Source organism: Puma concolor, chromosome B1 (assembly GCF_028749965.1).
Source record: "Puma concolor isolate L17-30 chromosome B1, mPumCon1.1.hap2, whole genome shotgun sequence".
NCBI lineage: Eukaryota > Metazoa > Chordata > Mammalia > Carnivora > Felidae > Puma > Puma concolor.
The window spans coordinates 162,112,948-162,129,502 of NC_141670.1; the positions used below are offsets into that span (position 1 = coordinate 162,112,948).

A 16,555-nucleotide genomic window follows, 5' to 3' on the forward strand; every position below is an offset into this window, starting at 1 on the left:
TGCCATCTCTCAATGCTCCTGAACGACTAAGATGAGGGTATTTCTTCCGGTTATAATAGAAAGAACAATTGTTTAATGAGCTCCCAAGGAAAACCTGGCATAACAGTCTAATGCCAGTTAGTTAGGATTTTTTTGCCACCATCACCAAAAAAGAATATGCTGATATTTTTCTTCAAAAGGGCACTTTAAAAAATACTGATGTTGGTCCACCCTGACGCTTATGAGACAAACAAACATATGACAAAATGTAACTGCAGTCTTGATGGAAATAAATTCCAAAGATGGGATGGCTATTGTGGTAACCAGTGGAAAAGCTAAGAGGAAATGGAAAAATGAAATAGATGGAAAGAGAACAGGAGAAATAGGGTACAGAGGACAAAGCTGGGAAATGGAGGGAATGATGTTGAGAAATGAAGTAGAGAATGAAATACAAGAGGCAAGAGGAAGGTGCAGGCACAGAGGAATCGCATCAGGAGAGGGCTGTGGGTCTGGCTGCAGACACAAGAGCTGAGAGTGGGGAGGAAGGGAGGGAAGAAAAGAGGGAGGGAGGCAATGAGAATGTGTGTGTGTATGAAAGGGATGATTTATGTCACAGATATGTTCATCCTGGCAAAAGAAACACAATGCTGTTGCCTTTGAGAATAACAATGTGCATTTCTGTGAAGCCGCTGATTTAAAATCCTTCTAGAAAAAATAAATTCAGACTGGTAGCTGGGAGCTTAGGGGGATGGAGAAGGGGAGGACCCAAGTCATCAAAGAAATGCTGGCTACATTTAGGGACGGGGCTGTAGCCTCTCTGTCCAGACAAAAGACTGTTTCACAGACACCCCTGTAGCTGTCAGGGATGAGACCATAGGACAAGACCAGGGTAGGACTTCGGGTCCGAGGCCATGGAGATCGATCCTCAGGTTCTCAAGGCCAAGACTCCTGCACCTGCGTGTTTCCCTTCCCTGCAGTTCCTGCTCCAAATGCTTCCTTCAGGGGACTCAAAGGAGACAGGTGTCGAGACACTGTGTGATTTATTGACAATTAAAAGGTGACTGCTAAAACCTATTTGGCAATCTCAAGTGTCATGTGACTGGACTATAAGGATCACTGTGACTTTTTTGTGACTTTAACTCTGACCACTATTCAGACATTGTCATGAGAGGAACTTTGATAGAAGCAGTCACTGAAAACCAGACTGTGCAGATGGAGGTTGCCCTTATAAACTACTACCACTCCCTCTACCTTTTTATAACACCCACGGGCTCTTTATATACACTACAATTACAACCAGAGAGAAGAGAACACTGTGCCTATCCTAACATCCATGCTGCTTGTGGCTGTGAATGGGGTTACTGTTAGGACTGGAATGTGAGCTGAAAGAGACTATATTTTATTCATTCAAATTGAGCCATTTTGTTGTAATATGGAATGCCAAAGAATGATGTTATAGGAATGCACATCCATATTTATGAGGCTTTTTCCTATGGTGTGGAAATTCCAAGCACATCATATTCTGCAGCTCTCACACTGCCAGTATTTAGATTCCCCCAGATTTTTCACAGCTATCCTCAGACCGTGTCTGTGAGAATAAAGCAGAGGAAGAATTAAGTTGCTGTCTCCTTGAGTGAACTACAGATACACCCATAGTTAAAATGAATTTTTAAAAAGAGGCAAAAGACATCTGCTCTACGCAGAAGTGGCTAAGACCGGGTATTTATTCTTTGTGTCCTTGACAGCTGCGTAAGGTGTCAAAATCCTCAAACATATGACACTTGGGCATTTTTTAAGTGAAATCCAGCTTAGCAGGAGACAGCAGCTACTTAAAATGGAGGCTTTCCCTCCTGAGCTAAATAAATGGTCTGTGGATTAACAGAATTATTGGCATTTTCTGACAAAGGTGTGGTATAATTCTAAAAATCACCTGCAGGCTTAGACTATGACGTTCCTGCCTAAGTTTTATCATTGGTTGTTACACTTCATAGCCTGGTCTGATCTGAAATAAACAGGCACCTCCCTGATCCATGCTCTGGGCAGCTGTAAAGAACATCAAGGTCATTGCAGTCCAAATGCAACGAAGTGTGAAGCTTACCAAACCACTCCATGCTATAGCAGGTAAGCAGTGATTTCGCATAGATGGCAGATTTTAAGAACTGGAGGAGCCAGATCATCCAGCATAGTCATCTCCTTATTTTTCAGATGGGGAAAATGAGGGTCAGAGAGGTTAAATGACTTCACTGCAGGCCACACAGCCAGGTGGTGGTGGAGGCTTGGAACAGGCTTTTTTTTTTTTTCACCCACTAGCCATGGGACAACTGACAATTATGTGTAGGATCTTCAAAAAGGGCACCATTGTTGTTTTTGTCCCTATAACTGTCCTGTATATTAGAATTTGTTCTCCCTAGAAACATGTACTATTTTTATACTAAAAAAAAAAAAGTAATTTTTTCTATTAAAGGTTCAATCATTTGTCACAGAAATTTTGGCAGGTGATAGATTCATTCAGAATAGATTTATTCAGAAAAGTGCAGGCTGATTTATGCTGCATTCAGTCCTGCTGTACTCAACAGAGAGATACAAACTGCCAAGAGCAACACCGGAGCAACAGCACCCTAGCTGGGATGACCACATGTGGACACTAGAGGGCAACCTTTCCAAACACAGTCAGTGTAGGCACGGTTCTGTGGGTTTCCAAGGGCTAGGAAGTTTCCTAGGCCAGAGAAAAATGTTTTTTGTTTTTTGTTTTTCTAAATGGCATTCCAAGAGAAATATCATTTTAAAAGAATGTCTTAATAATGGTGGCTAATCAGCTTGCCAGGACATCTACTGTCAAATAGGTGTTATCCGTAACTTTTTTCTGTTTTTCATAAACATACATACATACACAAAGACAATTTCAGACATAAAAAACATACATGCCTCTGACATAACTAAACACCCTCATTCCATGCTGGAGTCTCAGAGGGGGAGGTCTTTTATGCTGCTGACTAAGCATCAATACCAGCATAACGTTGTCATGGAAAAATGCAAAGCATTCATGCAAGTTAATAAAGTCAACTACTATTTCTATGACTTACCAGGAACATACTGCTTAGTCGACTGAAAAATAAAGCACAGTCTTTTGGGGGTGATACAATTAAATCTTATGTTACTCCAAAAATCACATTTTCTATGATAATGGCCCCCCATTTCCCTCCTCAAAGAGCAAAGCGTCTTTTAAAAATATATGTAACAATTGAGCTGTAGGGCAAACTGTGAATCTATACAGCAGAAGCAAAATTAGGCAGACATCATATGAGCAGATATTGTCCAAAGGAGATCACTCCGATTAGTTATTCTGCTTTACTCACAGTTTTCTTCCTGTTGTTAAAAGAACTGTTGCTTCAGGGAAGTTGGTTGTTTTACATTTTAATTGTGAGATCCAATTATTTAAACTTGTGCCTTACAGTGTTAATAGTAATAAGAGGCACTCACATATTTTTTTTTTTTTATTGAGTTTCAGTAGTGCAGAATTGCATACATTTTATAACTCCAGATCCATTCCTGGAGTGGCAATGGCATGTGGTGTGATGTTAGAACAGACATCATTTAAGACAACACACTATTATCAAATTTTTAAAGAACTCGCAAGCCCTTATAAAGTACACCTGTTTCATGGACTGAACGCTGTAAGTCACTCCTCTTGGAAAGGGGATATTATGAGCCAGGGGTTCAGAACTTCTTAAGAATAATATTCCAGGAATCAAAAGACTTCAAGAAGGAAAGGTGAGGGGGGGTAGCGTCAAGGTTTTCTTTGGCAATTACTTTCCCTTTCTCTTCTCCAACCTGTGTGAAGTGACAGCTTCTTTTTTCTTCTCAGGCTATAAAATATGCAGCAGCATAGCCAGCAAGAACTAAAGACGGAAACTGGTTAGGAAATGCTAGAATCTGAAGGAAGCGCCTAGGTTAGCTCTGAGGGCAAGATGATGGCCTTGGGCAGTGGTTGGCAGTAGGTATAAAGATCTAGGCAAGTCTGGGTGTGGTTCTAGGGTGTGGACTATTTCCCTGTCTGCCATATGCTATACTCAGCTGAGTGTGTGTGGATATGTAACCAAACACAGGTCACAAAATGCATAGCTAATGTTCAGTAGAAACAAAAACATTTCAAGAAAATAGAAAATTTCCTTTGAGTATAATGCTTCATTGTATCGGCAGCTATTCAAGTCAGCTGTTCCTTTTTTTTTTTCTCTTTCATTCATTTATACATTTGTTATTGCAGACTTACAGACAGATGGAAACCAGCAAACCCAGAGTCCCCCGTTCATAATCTGGATCGCCTCCAGGCCTTCCCATCTCAAAGAAGTGCTTGCTTAGGTGCATCTGTCGGGGGAGTGAATGCTACCAAGCTATCAGGCAAACCTGCATGGTCAGATCCCGGGTGTCTTTGCTCCCCTTGCTTTTTCTGGATTTCTCATGATCTCAATCACATTTAGTGAAAAATTATTTTATTATTTTTTCATTATTAAGGAGTTGCCACCTGAGTCCATTTTGTGTAGAAAAAGTTGCTGGGCTCTGCAGTGTGAACAGGAGGGAGGTTTAAGAGCTTCCTGGCATTCTTCCAAGATACAGTAGCTCAGGGGGAGCCAGATTTACAGACAGAGCAAATAACAGAGTCTCACCATTCACTGTCCAAGGATGGATACCTGCTGTGCATGCCCTCAGCTCACAGTCAACCCTGTGTTCAGGATTATGGCCAATATTTAATGGTTGCTTTTCCAACTCTCCCCTCACTCCATGTCCTACAGCTGATCTTGGGTACCTGTCCTCATGATATGAACTTAAAAGTGAAGGAACAGCTTGAGAGAAAAGGAGAGGGGATGTTATGCAGGTGGGTACAATGGTGACAATCTCACAGGTGGATGGAAGGTTTCCTGAGAACAGAATCAGGTCTGAGAAAGCAAAAATTCTCACCAGAAGCTCCTCTGGATCTCCCGATCCATTATTCAAGGCCACTCTGGGGATTCTCCCACTTCCCACCATAGCTGGGGCCCCTCCTATGGCTCTGACTTTCCAATCTCAAGCTGTCTTACCTGAAGAGTTTTGACTTTGCCCAGGATGTTGTCCTGTGACATTGCTTGAACTGTCTGCTCACTTTCTGCTCCCCCATCAGGGATAAAAATACTGTCATGGGAAAAGGCCCGGGTTCCCATAGAATAGTTGAAGGACCTGGAATGCAAACCATGTGCTTCGTTTTATTAGGATGATAATATTTCTTTTGGCAATTCAATTTCCTGTTCCTCCTCATTTAGAGGACTCCACCCACAACCTGTCTTATTCAGAAAGCACTTCCAGCATTGTGTCCTGTTCTGCTAAGGGTCAGCCAAGTAGCTTGGGTAGGCGAAAGGGTCTCACAGAAATAAGGGAGCATGTGTCCAACACAATATTTTAGAGCCACTCAGTGAGAGAACTCAAAGACAGCTATCTACTTGCAGAGGACCCAGGACATAAGGCACTGCAGGAATTTTAACTGGAGGAGCCTATGTCCTGGTGAGCTGTCACTGTCAGTTTTCCCCCAGTAAGTCCTATCAACCAGCACTTTTTAAGTAATGTGCAGATCTAGAAGTTAGAGGCAAGAGATTCCTTTTTTTGGATTACAATCACACTGTTAGAAAGATACATACATCTAAAACTAAGACTTGACAAAGATTAGAACTGCTCGTAGGGACTGCACGTATAGTCTCTAGGGCTAGAATCTTTATGAGAAAGGTGTCTTAGGGCAATTTTGATGAGCTTCATGGACTGTGAGCAGCTTATAAGTGGTAGGTATCCAACGATAAATGCTTTTCAGTTAAAGGGTTACACTTTGACAAGTCCAGACTTCCCAGGCAGAATCACACACTCTCTGTAAGGCAAGGCAGGTACATTTCCATGATTCCAGGCCCATGGGCAGACTCCCCCTTTCCCTCCTCAGGAAGGGGTCCCACCTGGAGGTGTTATCAGTGACCAAGTGCCAGCACTGGGGGAAAGGCGCCTCCAGCTGGTGCTCTTAAACTGAATTACAGAAATGGAGCAGGCAGGGTCCTGACCAAATCTAGACTGAACTGGGAAGACTGGGTACCAAATCGTATCTTCTAATTTGCCAGATTACAGGCAGCATGGTAAAAAAGCATATGAGGTTTAGAAACAGAAGACTTGGGTGTAAGCCTCCTGGCTGTGTGATCTTTGTCATGAATAAGAACAAGAACAAGAACAAGAATAAAGAATAAGAATAAAAATAATAGCCAAGATCAACCCTCACCTTTGTGAAAAACTGTGCCAAGAGCTTTGCTTTCATTATTTCAACACCAATCCCTTGTTACAGATGAAACTCAGGGGGTAAATCATCTTATCTAAAGTCATCCAAACAGAAGTAGTAGAGGAAATGAATTCAGAGCTACTGAGTACAGTCCTTCACCAGCCAGCTAAGTGTCTTAAAGCAGTGGAAGGTCTCAGCATCTTCCCTCCCATGAGTGAAATGGGGTGTGGGTGGGCCAGTGGGAGAGGAAGACAGGATGCAAACGACACGTGGGCTGGAATAGGGGAGGATTAGAGATGCTAAACAGCCAGAAGAATCGGTAAGCTTTCAGCCAAATAACAACACATACTGTAAAGCAGGAATCCACTCTATAAAATATGAGGCACTGTTTAGTATATGAATATGGAAAGAATTAAATAGATCATTATTTCCCTGTCTTCAGAGACTCTGTGACCTGTGTTACAAAATGAACATCCAGGTTTACCTAAAGAAGCTACGAAATAAACTTTTCATTTAAAGAATCAAATCTTTTAATATTCTATCTAAATGTCTCTCTCAGATCCCTGGCTATGACCCAGGTGGGAGAAGAGGTAACTGACTTCATTTCTATTTAGTGTATTTGCAGATGGCTTATATTTATATATGCATGCTTTCAGACACTCTTACAAAACATCTATACACAAGTCCATTTTAGAAGCTTCATAAATGTTTACTAATGACCAACAGTTGTGTGGCCAACATTACCTTGGTATTAGGCCAAGTCCCATTCCAGTTTCTAAGTCAACCCTGACTGAATCATGAACTTTATCTCCTCGATCCCATTGTTTTTCCAAGTAGGCCGAGCAGTGACGCTCTCCTACTTTTCTGTGTTGCCCCAAATGTTCCTTGTTGCCAACCATGCTTTAATATCCACCCATTCCCCACTTCCAGATAATCATACTGAAAAATGGAAAATGAACAGTAACAACAGCAGTAGTAGTAATTACAGAAAGAGAGGTAGTCACAATGGTAATATTAATACTGGCTACATTTTATCAAGCCCTTCTTGCGATGTCCCTTGCATGTGTGCTAACCTCTTTAGTAGAACATCTAAGTCCTTTTTTTAATTTATTTATTTACTTTGAGAGAGAGAGAGAGAGAGAGAGAGAATGAGCATGAGTGGGGGAGGGGAGAGAGAGAGAGAGAGAGAGAGAGAGAGAGAGAGAATTCCAAGCAGGCTCTGCACTGTTAGCACAGAGCCTGACGCAGGGCTCAAACTCACAAACCATGAGATCATGACCTGAGCCAAAATCAAGAGTCAGACACTTAACCTACTGAGCCACTCAGGCACCCCTAAGTCCTTTTATTATGTAATATTTAAGCCTTATGTGGTGGGCACTATTATTAAGCCTATTTACAGATGAGGAAACTAAGGCTTGAAGATAGGGAGTGATTTGCTATAAATTAAGTGACTATGTATATCTGGATCTGTTTCTGGCCTCGTTTCCCTTGGTCTACTTATCTATTTTTATAGCAATAATCCCACACTGTCTTAATTACTATAGCTTTTTAATGAGTCTTGGAATCTAGTAGTTTAAGTTCTCTAGCTTTTTTTTTTCTCAAGATGGCTATTCTTATCTCTGCATTTCTACAAAAATTTACACACACACACAGAGTCCAACACACTCCTGGAATTACTTTCATGACATCATTAGATCTACGGATAAATTTTGGGATAACTAACGTCTTTACAATATTTGATCTTTTAATCCCTGAACATCAGATACCCCTTTGTTTAGATACCTCTTACTTTCTCTCAATAATGTTTTGTAGTTTTGTGTGTAGAAATCTTATACATATTGATAGATTTATTCCTACATATTTGATGTTTCTGAATTGACTAGAAATGGTGTATATAGGTTAACATTTTTATTTTCTAATGGTTTACTGGTATAATATTAAAATATAATTAGTCTTTGTATATTGTTCTTAAAGCTAAATTTATTAATTATAATAATATGTCCTTAGCTAAATTTATTAATTATAATAATATGACTTGATTCTTTTGGGTTTTCTATGAATACAAGCAGGTTGCCTGTGACAAAAGGCAGTTTTATTTCATTATTACTTTTTAAAGTTTATTTATTTTGAAGGAGTGAGCATGTGAGTGTGACCAGGGTAGAGTCAGAAAACCAGGGAGAGAGAGAAACCCAAACAGGCCCCACACTCAGCACAGAGCCCAACATGGGGCTCCATCCCATGACTATGAGACTATGACCCATGCAGAAACCAAGACTCAGATGCCCAACTGACTGAGCCACCCAGGTGGAAGGATTTTAAATCCATCCTTCTTTTTTTCCTTCCTTCTTTCTTTCCTTCCCTCTCTCCCTACCCCCCCTTCCTTCCTCCCTGCCTTTCTTTCTTTTTTTTTTTGTCACAGTGAATTAGCTAGAACTTCACACAAAGTTGAACAGAAATCGTGATGGTGGACTTTGACATGTTCTCAAACTAAGCAAAAATGTATTCAATATTTTACCATTAAGTTATGCTGTTACCTATAAAATTTTTGTAGGTTATATTACTGCTTCTTTGAAAAGACAGGCAGTCTATCATCTTTTTTATTTTAAATTTATTTACATTCAAGTTAGTTAATATACAGTATAGTATTGGTTTCAGGAGTAGAACCCAGTGATTCATCACTTACATATAATACCCAGTGCTCATCTCAACAAGTGCCCTCCTTAATTCCCATCACCCATTTAACCCATCCCCCCCACCTACGTCTCCTCTAGAAACCCCAGTTTGTTCTCTGTATTTAAGAGTCTCTTATGGTTTGCTTCCCTCTCTGTTTTTATCTTATTTTTACTTCCCTTCCCCTATGTTTATCTATTGTGTTTTGTTAATTTAACATTTGAGTGAAATCATATGCTATTTGTCTTACTCTGCCTGACTTATTTCACTTAGTATAATACACTCTAGTTTCATTCACATTGTTGCAAATGGCAAGATTTCATTCTTTTTGATCGCTGAGTATCATTCCACTGTATATATATACCACATCATCTTTATCCATTCATCAGTCAATGGACATTTGGGCTCTTTCATAATTTGGCAATTGTTGATAATGTTGCTATAGACATTGGGGTGCATGTGCCCTTTGAAATCAGCATTTTTGTATCATTTGTATAAAAACCTAGTGGTGCAACTGCTGGGTTGTAAGGTAGTTGAAGACAGTAAGGTACTGGCACAAAAACAGACACATGGATCAATGGAACAGAACAGAGAACCCAGAAATGGGCCCACAAATGTATGGCCAACTAATCTTCAACAAAGCAGGAAAGAGTATCCAATGGAAGAAAGTCTCTTTAGCAAATGGTGCTGAGAAAACTGGACAGCGACATGCAGAAGAATGAAGCTGGACCACTTTCTCACACCATACAAAAAATAAATTCAAAATGGATGAAAGACCTAAATGTGAAACAGGAAACCATCAAAATCCCAGAGGAGAAAACAGGCAACAACCTCTTTGGCCTCAGCTGCAGCAGCTTCTTACTAGACAGGTCTCTGGATGCAAGGGAAACAAAAGCAAAAATGAACTATTGGGACCTCATCAAGATAAAAAGCTTCTGCACTGCAAGGCAATGGATGGAATGGGAGAAGATATTTACAAATGACATATCAGATAAAGGGTTAGTATCCAAAATCTATAAAGAACTTATCAAACTCAATACCCCAAAAACCAAATAGTCCAGTGAAGAAATGGGCAGAAGACATGAATAGACACTTGTCCAAAGAAGACATCCAGATGGCTTACAGACACACGAAAAGATGTTCAACATCACTCATCATCAGAGAAAGACAAATCAAAGCCACAAAGAGATGCCACTTATCAGAATGGCTAAAACTGACAACTCAGGCAACAACAGATGTTGGCGAGGATGTGGAGAGAGGGAACACTTTTGCCCTGTTGATGGGAATGCAAACTGGTACAGCCACTCTGGAAAACAGTATGGAGGTTCCTCAAAAAATATCATCTTTTATTTATAGCTGATACTAAGGTTTTTCCCTTTGCCTTGGTTGTAGCAGTTATACTCTGCTGTGGGCAGGTATGGATTTCCTCTACTTTATCCAGCTGGGGATATATAGTAATTTCTGAAACCTGTTGCTTGGTGTCTTTCATCACTTTTGGAAAATTCTAAGCCACTATTCCTTCAAATATTGCTTCTACTCCCTTTTTCCTTTATTTCCCCACCCCCTGATTTCTCTAACGTTAGAATGCTTCCCTATAAGCCATATGCCCTTATGCTATTTTCTGTACCTGTCATTCTTTTTACTCAATATGATTCAGTCTGGATTTTTCTACAGTACTTGCCTTCAGGTCATTAATTCTCTCTCTGTGTCAAATCTGTTAAAATTACCTATTGAGTGCTTAATTTCAGTAGCATTTTTCATATCTAGATTTCCATTTGATTCTTTTTAATGGATTCTAGTTGTCTGGTAAAATTCTCTATGTTGTCAATTATTCAACTGAATATATTAATCACAATTATTTAAGTATCTCTATCTGAATCTTCAATATCTTTATCACCTGTGGGTCTATTTCTATTGTTTTTCTCATGGTCTGATTCTCAGCTGGCTGGTAATTTTTTTATTGAATTCTATATATCATGAATGAAACATTGTAGAGGCTGGGTTCTCTCTTTCCAGGGAGGTTTCACCCACTCCTTCAGCCATCGGCAGAGGAGCAGACCACCTGAATCCAATCAGGGACTGAGCGGATCATGGCTAGTAAGCAACCTTTGTAAGGCTCAGACTACTTCTGCTTTTCCCCACTTCTAGGGTATAGGCCTCCTGTTGTCCCAACTGACAGCCTGGATTGCTTCCTAAGGTCCCCCTCCTTGCTAGTCCCTAAATCCCTATTTTCATCTTTCCAACACTACAGAATGTCTGCCTTACCTTTCAGCCTCTATTTCTGTTCAGCTTTATCAACAAATTTGTCAAAAGGAAAACTGTTGCCCAGATTTAGATTCATTCTTCTGAGTTTCTCTTCCCTTGAGCATTTCAGTCCCTTAAGTCCTGGCTATCTTGGCAGCCTCTAACTCCAATTTTTGTATTCCAGGCTCCAGGAGATTGCCTACAGCTCTGTTGCCTTCTCTTCCTCTTGCCAGTCACCCTCCAGCTTCTTGGTCTCTTGCTCTCTCCCAACAGTCAATGCTCACAGGAGAGAAGCAATATGCAGAAAGTTGGGCTCATCTCAGTGGGCTTCCATTCTCTCCAGGAACTCATTGTTCAAGTCTGGTGCACTAGAAGCAATATGATGTCTTCAAACAGATGTCTTTGTTTTAATATTCTATCTGTATTTCTTGTTGTTCTTGGTAGGAGTTCTGATTTGCTACAAGCTACTTCATCACAGCTCACAGGAGAGAAGCAATATGCAGAAAGTTGGGCTCATCTCAGTGGGCTTCCATTCTCTCCAGGAACTCATTGTTCAAGTCTGGTGCACTAGAAGCAATATGATGTCTACAAACAGATGTCTTTGTTTTAATATTCTACCTGTATTTCTTGTTGTTCTTGGTGGGAGTTCTGATTTGCTACAAGCTACTTCATCACAGCCAGAAGTAGAAATGATTAAATAACTTTTTGATATTAAATTTCTACATTTGTCAGAACCTACTTATTTATATGGCCTTTACTCTTGAGGGGATTACTTTTCAAAGTGACCAAAAATATTTCTACCTTTTTCTTCTTATATCTGGTTTTTGTCCTATTGTAAAGCTCTGAGAAGAAACAGTGGAGGAGAATGGTACCTGGCTTATTTAGTTACATGGATGAACACTCTCTTCTAAATATTTCTGTTTACATAATTCAAATCAACATTAAATCCTTAGTAATCTGTATAATTTAAAATCTTTGGCAAACATGGTTACCAGTTCTAGCTCCAAACAACTCTACAATATAGATTATTTCCTTTTGTCTGAAGGGGTAGCTGAGAGAAAGAGTAGGTAAAAACCCTGCCCAAAGTTCCAGAATTTGAGGCAGGGCTGGAATTCAAACTGAATACACCACGTGTGGAGATCTCAGCTTGAAACTATGTTCTTATGAACAAAGAGCTTGGTAGAATCATTGTCCTTAACAGCTGGGAAATAGGAATTACATGATTGGGAGGTAGTGGGGCAATTTAATACAAATTGTACCTTAGCAGAGTTCATCTGGACTTCTTTATTCTTGACATTTAAAGATCTTTCACAATTGATTGCAAAGCAGGCCAGTCCTCCCCCTTTCTTTTATTATGAGTGAGCCTAGAGGCAGGGACCTCAAAGCTGCAACTTTCCTTCAGACTTTATGTTCTCAAATGGAAAAAAAGGGGCTTCCTGTGTGGGAACCTTCTCTTCAGATGTTGAGAACACAGAGCAGCCTCTTGATCATGAGAAGAGATGTATAAAGACCTCTAAAATCCCCCAGATTTTTAACTTCTAACTGAAGGATTGTCAATACATTAAACAGTCATTTAAATTTAAACAAGATCTGAAGTCAAATGCAAAGCACATGTACTAAAAGCAAACTCTAGTAGGAGAGGAAGAGACACCCACTTGGGAAATTCATAACAACACTGGTCCCTGAGGAACAGTTTTCATTAGTTCAGGGAAGAATCATAGCCACACCTTAGAAGGGTTGGAAAAATAGTCCCTTTGGACTTGGAGGTCCAGGCAGCAGAAGTTCCTGGGCCCTATGGACAAAAAGCATGGCTGAGATGTCATAACTCTCATTTCTGTATCTGTCCTGGCTTTGTTGCTGTTGTCACTGATGTAATTGTTATTGGTGAAGAGGTTCAGATTTCAAACATCTAATCAGAGGCATCCAGTCAGCCCATAGACATCAGCTTTTGGTCTTTCCCTTCAACTTCAACTCCTATGTTACCTTTTCAAAGGCACAGATGATAGAATGACCTGCTCTACTCTTCAGGTTTTAACAACCACTTTAAAAAACTCGGGGCGCCTGGGTGGCGCAGTCGGTTAAGCGTCCGACTTCAGCCAGGTCACGATCTCGCAGTCCATGGGTTCGAGCCCCGCGTCAGGCTCTGGGCTGATGGCTCGGAGCCTGGAGCCTGTTTCCGATTCTGTGTCTCCCTCTCTCTCTGCCCCTCCCCCGTTCATGCTCTGTCTCTCTCTGTCCCAAAAACAAATAAAAAACGTTGAAAAAAAAAAAAAACTGTCTACGTGTCTCCAATACTACATGCTCTTCTCTCTCTATGTCTCTAGCCACATGGTGGAGCTGGCTACCTGGCTGTCCCACTGTCTACAAACTCAACATCATCAGTGAAACCAAAATCATCAGTGTTTCCCACAAAACCTACATCTTTCCTATTTCTTTGTTACTGTCATCCCTCAGGCTCCGTGATGTATGATTTTACAAGAGGTCAGGTCCAGGTTAGGGGAGAGCTATAGGGCACTGGACATTAATAAATAACATCATCTGTCCTTTCAGTTCAGAATTCCTTCAAAAACAATGTGGAAATCAAGGGGTAGGACTAAAGACCCCAAGCTGCAAGACCCACTCCAAGCCTGCACTCCATTCTGCCTGCCCACGCTCCTCTCCTGCTGTGCTCGGAGGCACAGGCCGCTGCTCGCCACATCTCCAGTGCATCTCTACAAGGAAGCTAGCAGCTGGAGGGGGAGCTGCACACCGTCCACTGTGACAGATGGCAGTCCTCGTACAGCCAACAGTCCAGGCTCAAAGGGCCTTCTGTGATGACAGAGTCCATGACAACAGGGGCCGAGGTCCCAGAAGGCGAGAGAGAGAGAGACTTGATCAAGACAGAACCGAAACCAGAACTCAGGCTCCTGAGTCACAGCTGACAGAGCTTTCCATTTTAACTCTCCATGTTTGTAGATATTTGGATTTCTTTGGGAACAAAGACACTATGTGAATAGCTGCCAGCCCACGGTAAGAATATAGTGTTAAGAGACTCTCAGTTCACCCACGACAGCAAATCTTATATAAAAGAAGGTGAGCCAGTTTTACTGCTTAAATAGCAACTCTGTCAACACCAAATGAGATCCCAGCATCCGTGATTTTTTTTTGTATTTACATAATATTGAGATTTTTTTTGTTATAGTAAAATATACTTAAAATCTATTATTTTAGCCAGTTTTAAATGTACGGTTCAGTGGCATTAAGTACATTCACAAGAACCCATCTAGAACTTTTTGTCATCCCAAACTGAAACTCTATACCCATTCAACAATAACTATCCATCTCCCCCCTTCCCCTAGCCCCTGATAACCATTATCCTCCTTTCTATGTCTACGAATTTGACTATTCCAGGTACCTCCTATAAGTGGAATCATACACCATTTGTCCTTTTGTGTCTGGCTTATTTCACTTAGCATAGTATCTTCAAGGTTTATCCATGTAGCATGTGTCAGAATTTCATTTTTTTTTTTTAGAATTTCATCATTGTTGAAGGTTGAATAATATTCTACTACATCTAGAATATATCTCATTTTGTTTACTCATTCATCTATGGATAAACATTTTGTTTCAACTTTTTGGCCAATGTGACTTAACGCTGCTATGATCAGTGGTATTAATCAAGATTTTTTAAAAAAGTTTATTTATTTTGAGAGAGCGATAGTGTGAGTGGGGGAGGGGCAGAGAGAGAGAGGGAGAGAGAGGATCCCAAGCAGGCTCCTCACTGTCAGCGCAGAGCTCAGCATGGAGCTCAGACTCACCAAACTGTGAGATCATGATCTGAGCCAAAATCGAGAGATGGACACTCAATCAACTGAGCTACCAAGGCACCCCTTAAGATTTTAAAAAATGTATGAATACTGTATCATGACTCATAACTATGTGTAGACATGGCTGAAAGATAAGTAGGTATGCCCTATGTCCTCATTTCACACTGAAGATTTGACATTTACATCACTTTCATATCCCCTACCCAAATGAAAGTCACTCTCTGTAAAGATTAGTATAGACTTTACAGGACAAAAAAAGGAAAAAAAAAAAAAAAAGGAGGAAGAGAAGAGGGAGGAAGAAGAGAGAACTTCTTGATATTTGCCTAAAATCATGGGAAATTTGGAGGTGAAATGCTTGAAAAGCTAATAGTGGTATCTATTAGCAGTCCCTAGGGTTCAGCCCAGGAGGTTGAAACACCATGAACAGGACTATTGACTGAAGACCAGAGGATTCTAATAGGTTGAGTCAATTCTACAAGAAGGTGTGATTATTAGCACTGAGACAAACTTGGAGTGGCTTAGGGGGTCTTGTTCTATCTACATCTTATTATATTTTTTTTTTTAATTTTTTTTTTTTTCAGCGTTTATTTTTTTATTTTTGGGACAGAGAGAGACAGAGCATGAATGGGGGAGGGGCAGAGAGAGAGGGAGACACAGAATCGGAAACAGGCTCCAGGCTCCGAGCCATCAGCCCAGAGCCCGACGCGGGGCTCGAACTCCCGGACCGCGAGATCGTGACCTGGCTGAAGTCGGACACTTAACCGACTGCGCCACCCAGGCGCCCCTCATCTTATTATATTTAAAGACCTTTGATCTAAGTCATTATGGATTTGGAAGGAGAGGAAGAAAGACACTGCTGTTCCTCCCCAACTCCACCTCTTTCTCTTTCATTTACCCAGAGTCAGCTGTACTGACTGTCATAATTCTACCTAGAAGCTCTAAAGGGCATTGAAGATGAAATAATATAGTACTCTTGGGTGCACTTGGCAGCACACTGACCAAAATGTAGGGCTGTTTTGAAGGGCCCATTTCTGTGCTTGAAGTTGTAAAAGATTTCAGAAAACTCAGCTGAGGTGTGAATGCGTTATAACCCCACCCTGCTGTAATACACAGAATTGGGTTATTATGCTAGTAACCATGCCAAAAACAATATAAAGTTCACACACTTAACCTCTGCCCAGGAGAAGCTTTATTTTTATTATTTTTAATTTTAAAACTACTTGAGATTCTAAAATCACTGCAAATGTGGTATGAAGAACCTTTGTTTTCCTGGACCTCTGGAGGCAAGTGTCTGGCACGGTGCTCTCATCCCCAACCCAGGTGGACAATGGAGGCTCAAAGGCTTTGTTCTTGGACATGTAAAAAGACGTGTGCGGGAGACCTCAGAAGCAAGTGGAAGAACCGCTAAGGGCAGTTTAAGGGCCAATGAGTGTCTAATTGTCACTGTTACCCTGGTTTGACCTCCAGCCTGTTGTAATATGATTGACATCTATAAATGGTCTCCAACTGAAGTCCTCTGCAATTCCACTTCCTCTCAAACCCTGCACTAACTTTAAAGTAGTTAATTTGCCAGCTC

At 40.8% G+C, this 16,555-nt stretch overlaps 1 protein-coding gene across 10 annotated transcripts in view; it reads right to left on the minus strand.

The window, feature by feature from the left end:
* Positions 1–16,555, minus strand: part of CRACD (capping protein inhibiting regulator of actin dynamics) — a 282,825-nt gene that overhangs the window by 31,063 nt on the left and 235,207 nt on the right. For 8 of the 10 annotated variants that reach the window (XM_086704999.1, XM_086704998.1, XM_086704994.1 and 5 more), the window contains one exon: positions 5,055–5,190. The exons of 1 other annotated variant lie outside the window; for it this stretch is intronic. In XM_086704999.1, the coding sequence (XP_086561125.1) occupies positions 5,055–5,174 (120 nt within the window). In that variant the 5' untranslated portion in view covers positions 5,175–5,190. Of the gene's footprint in view, positions 1–3,062; positions 3,104–5,054; positions 5,191–16,555 lie in introns of those variants that run through there. One more of the 10 variants, XM_086705002.1, reaches the window with a different exon arrangement.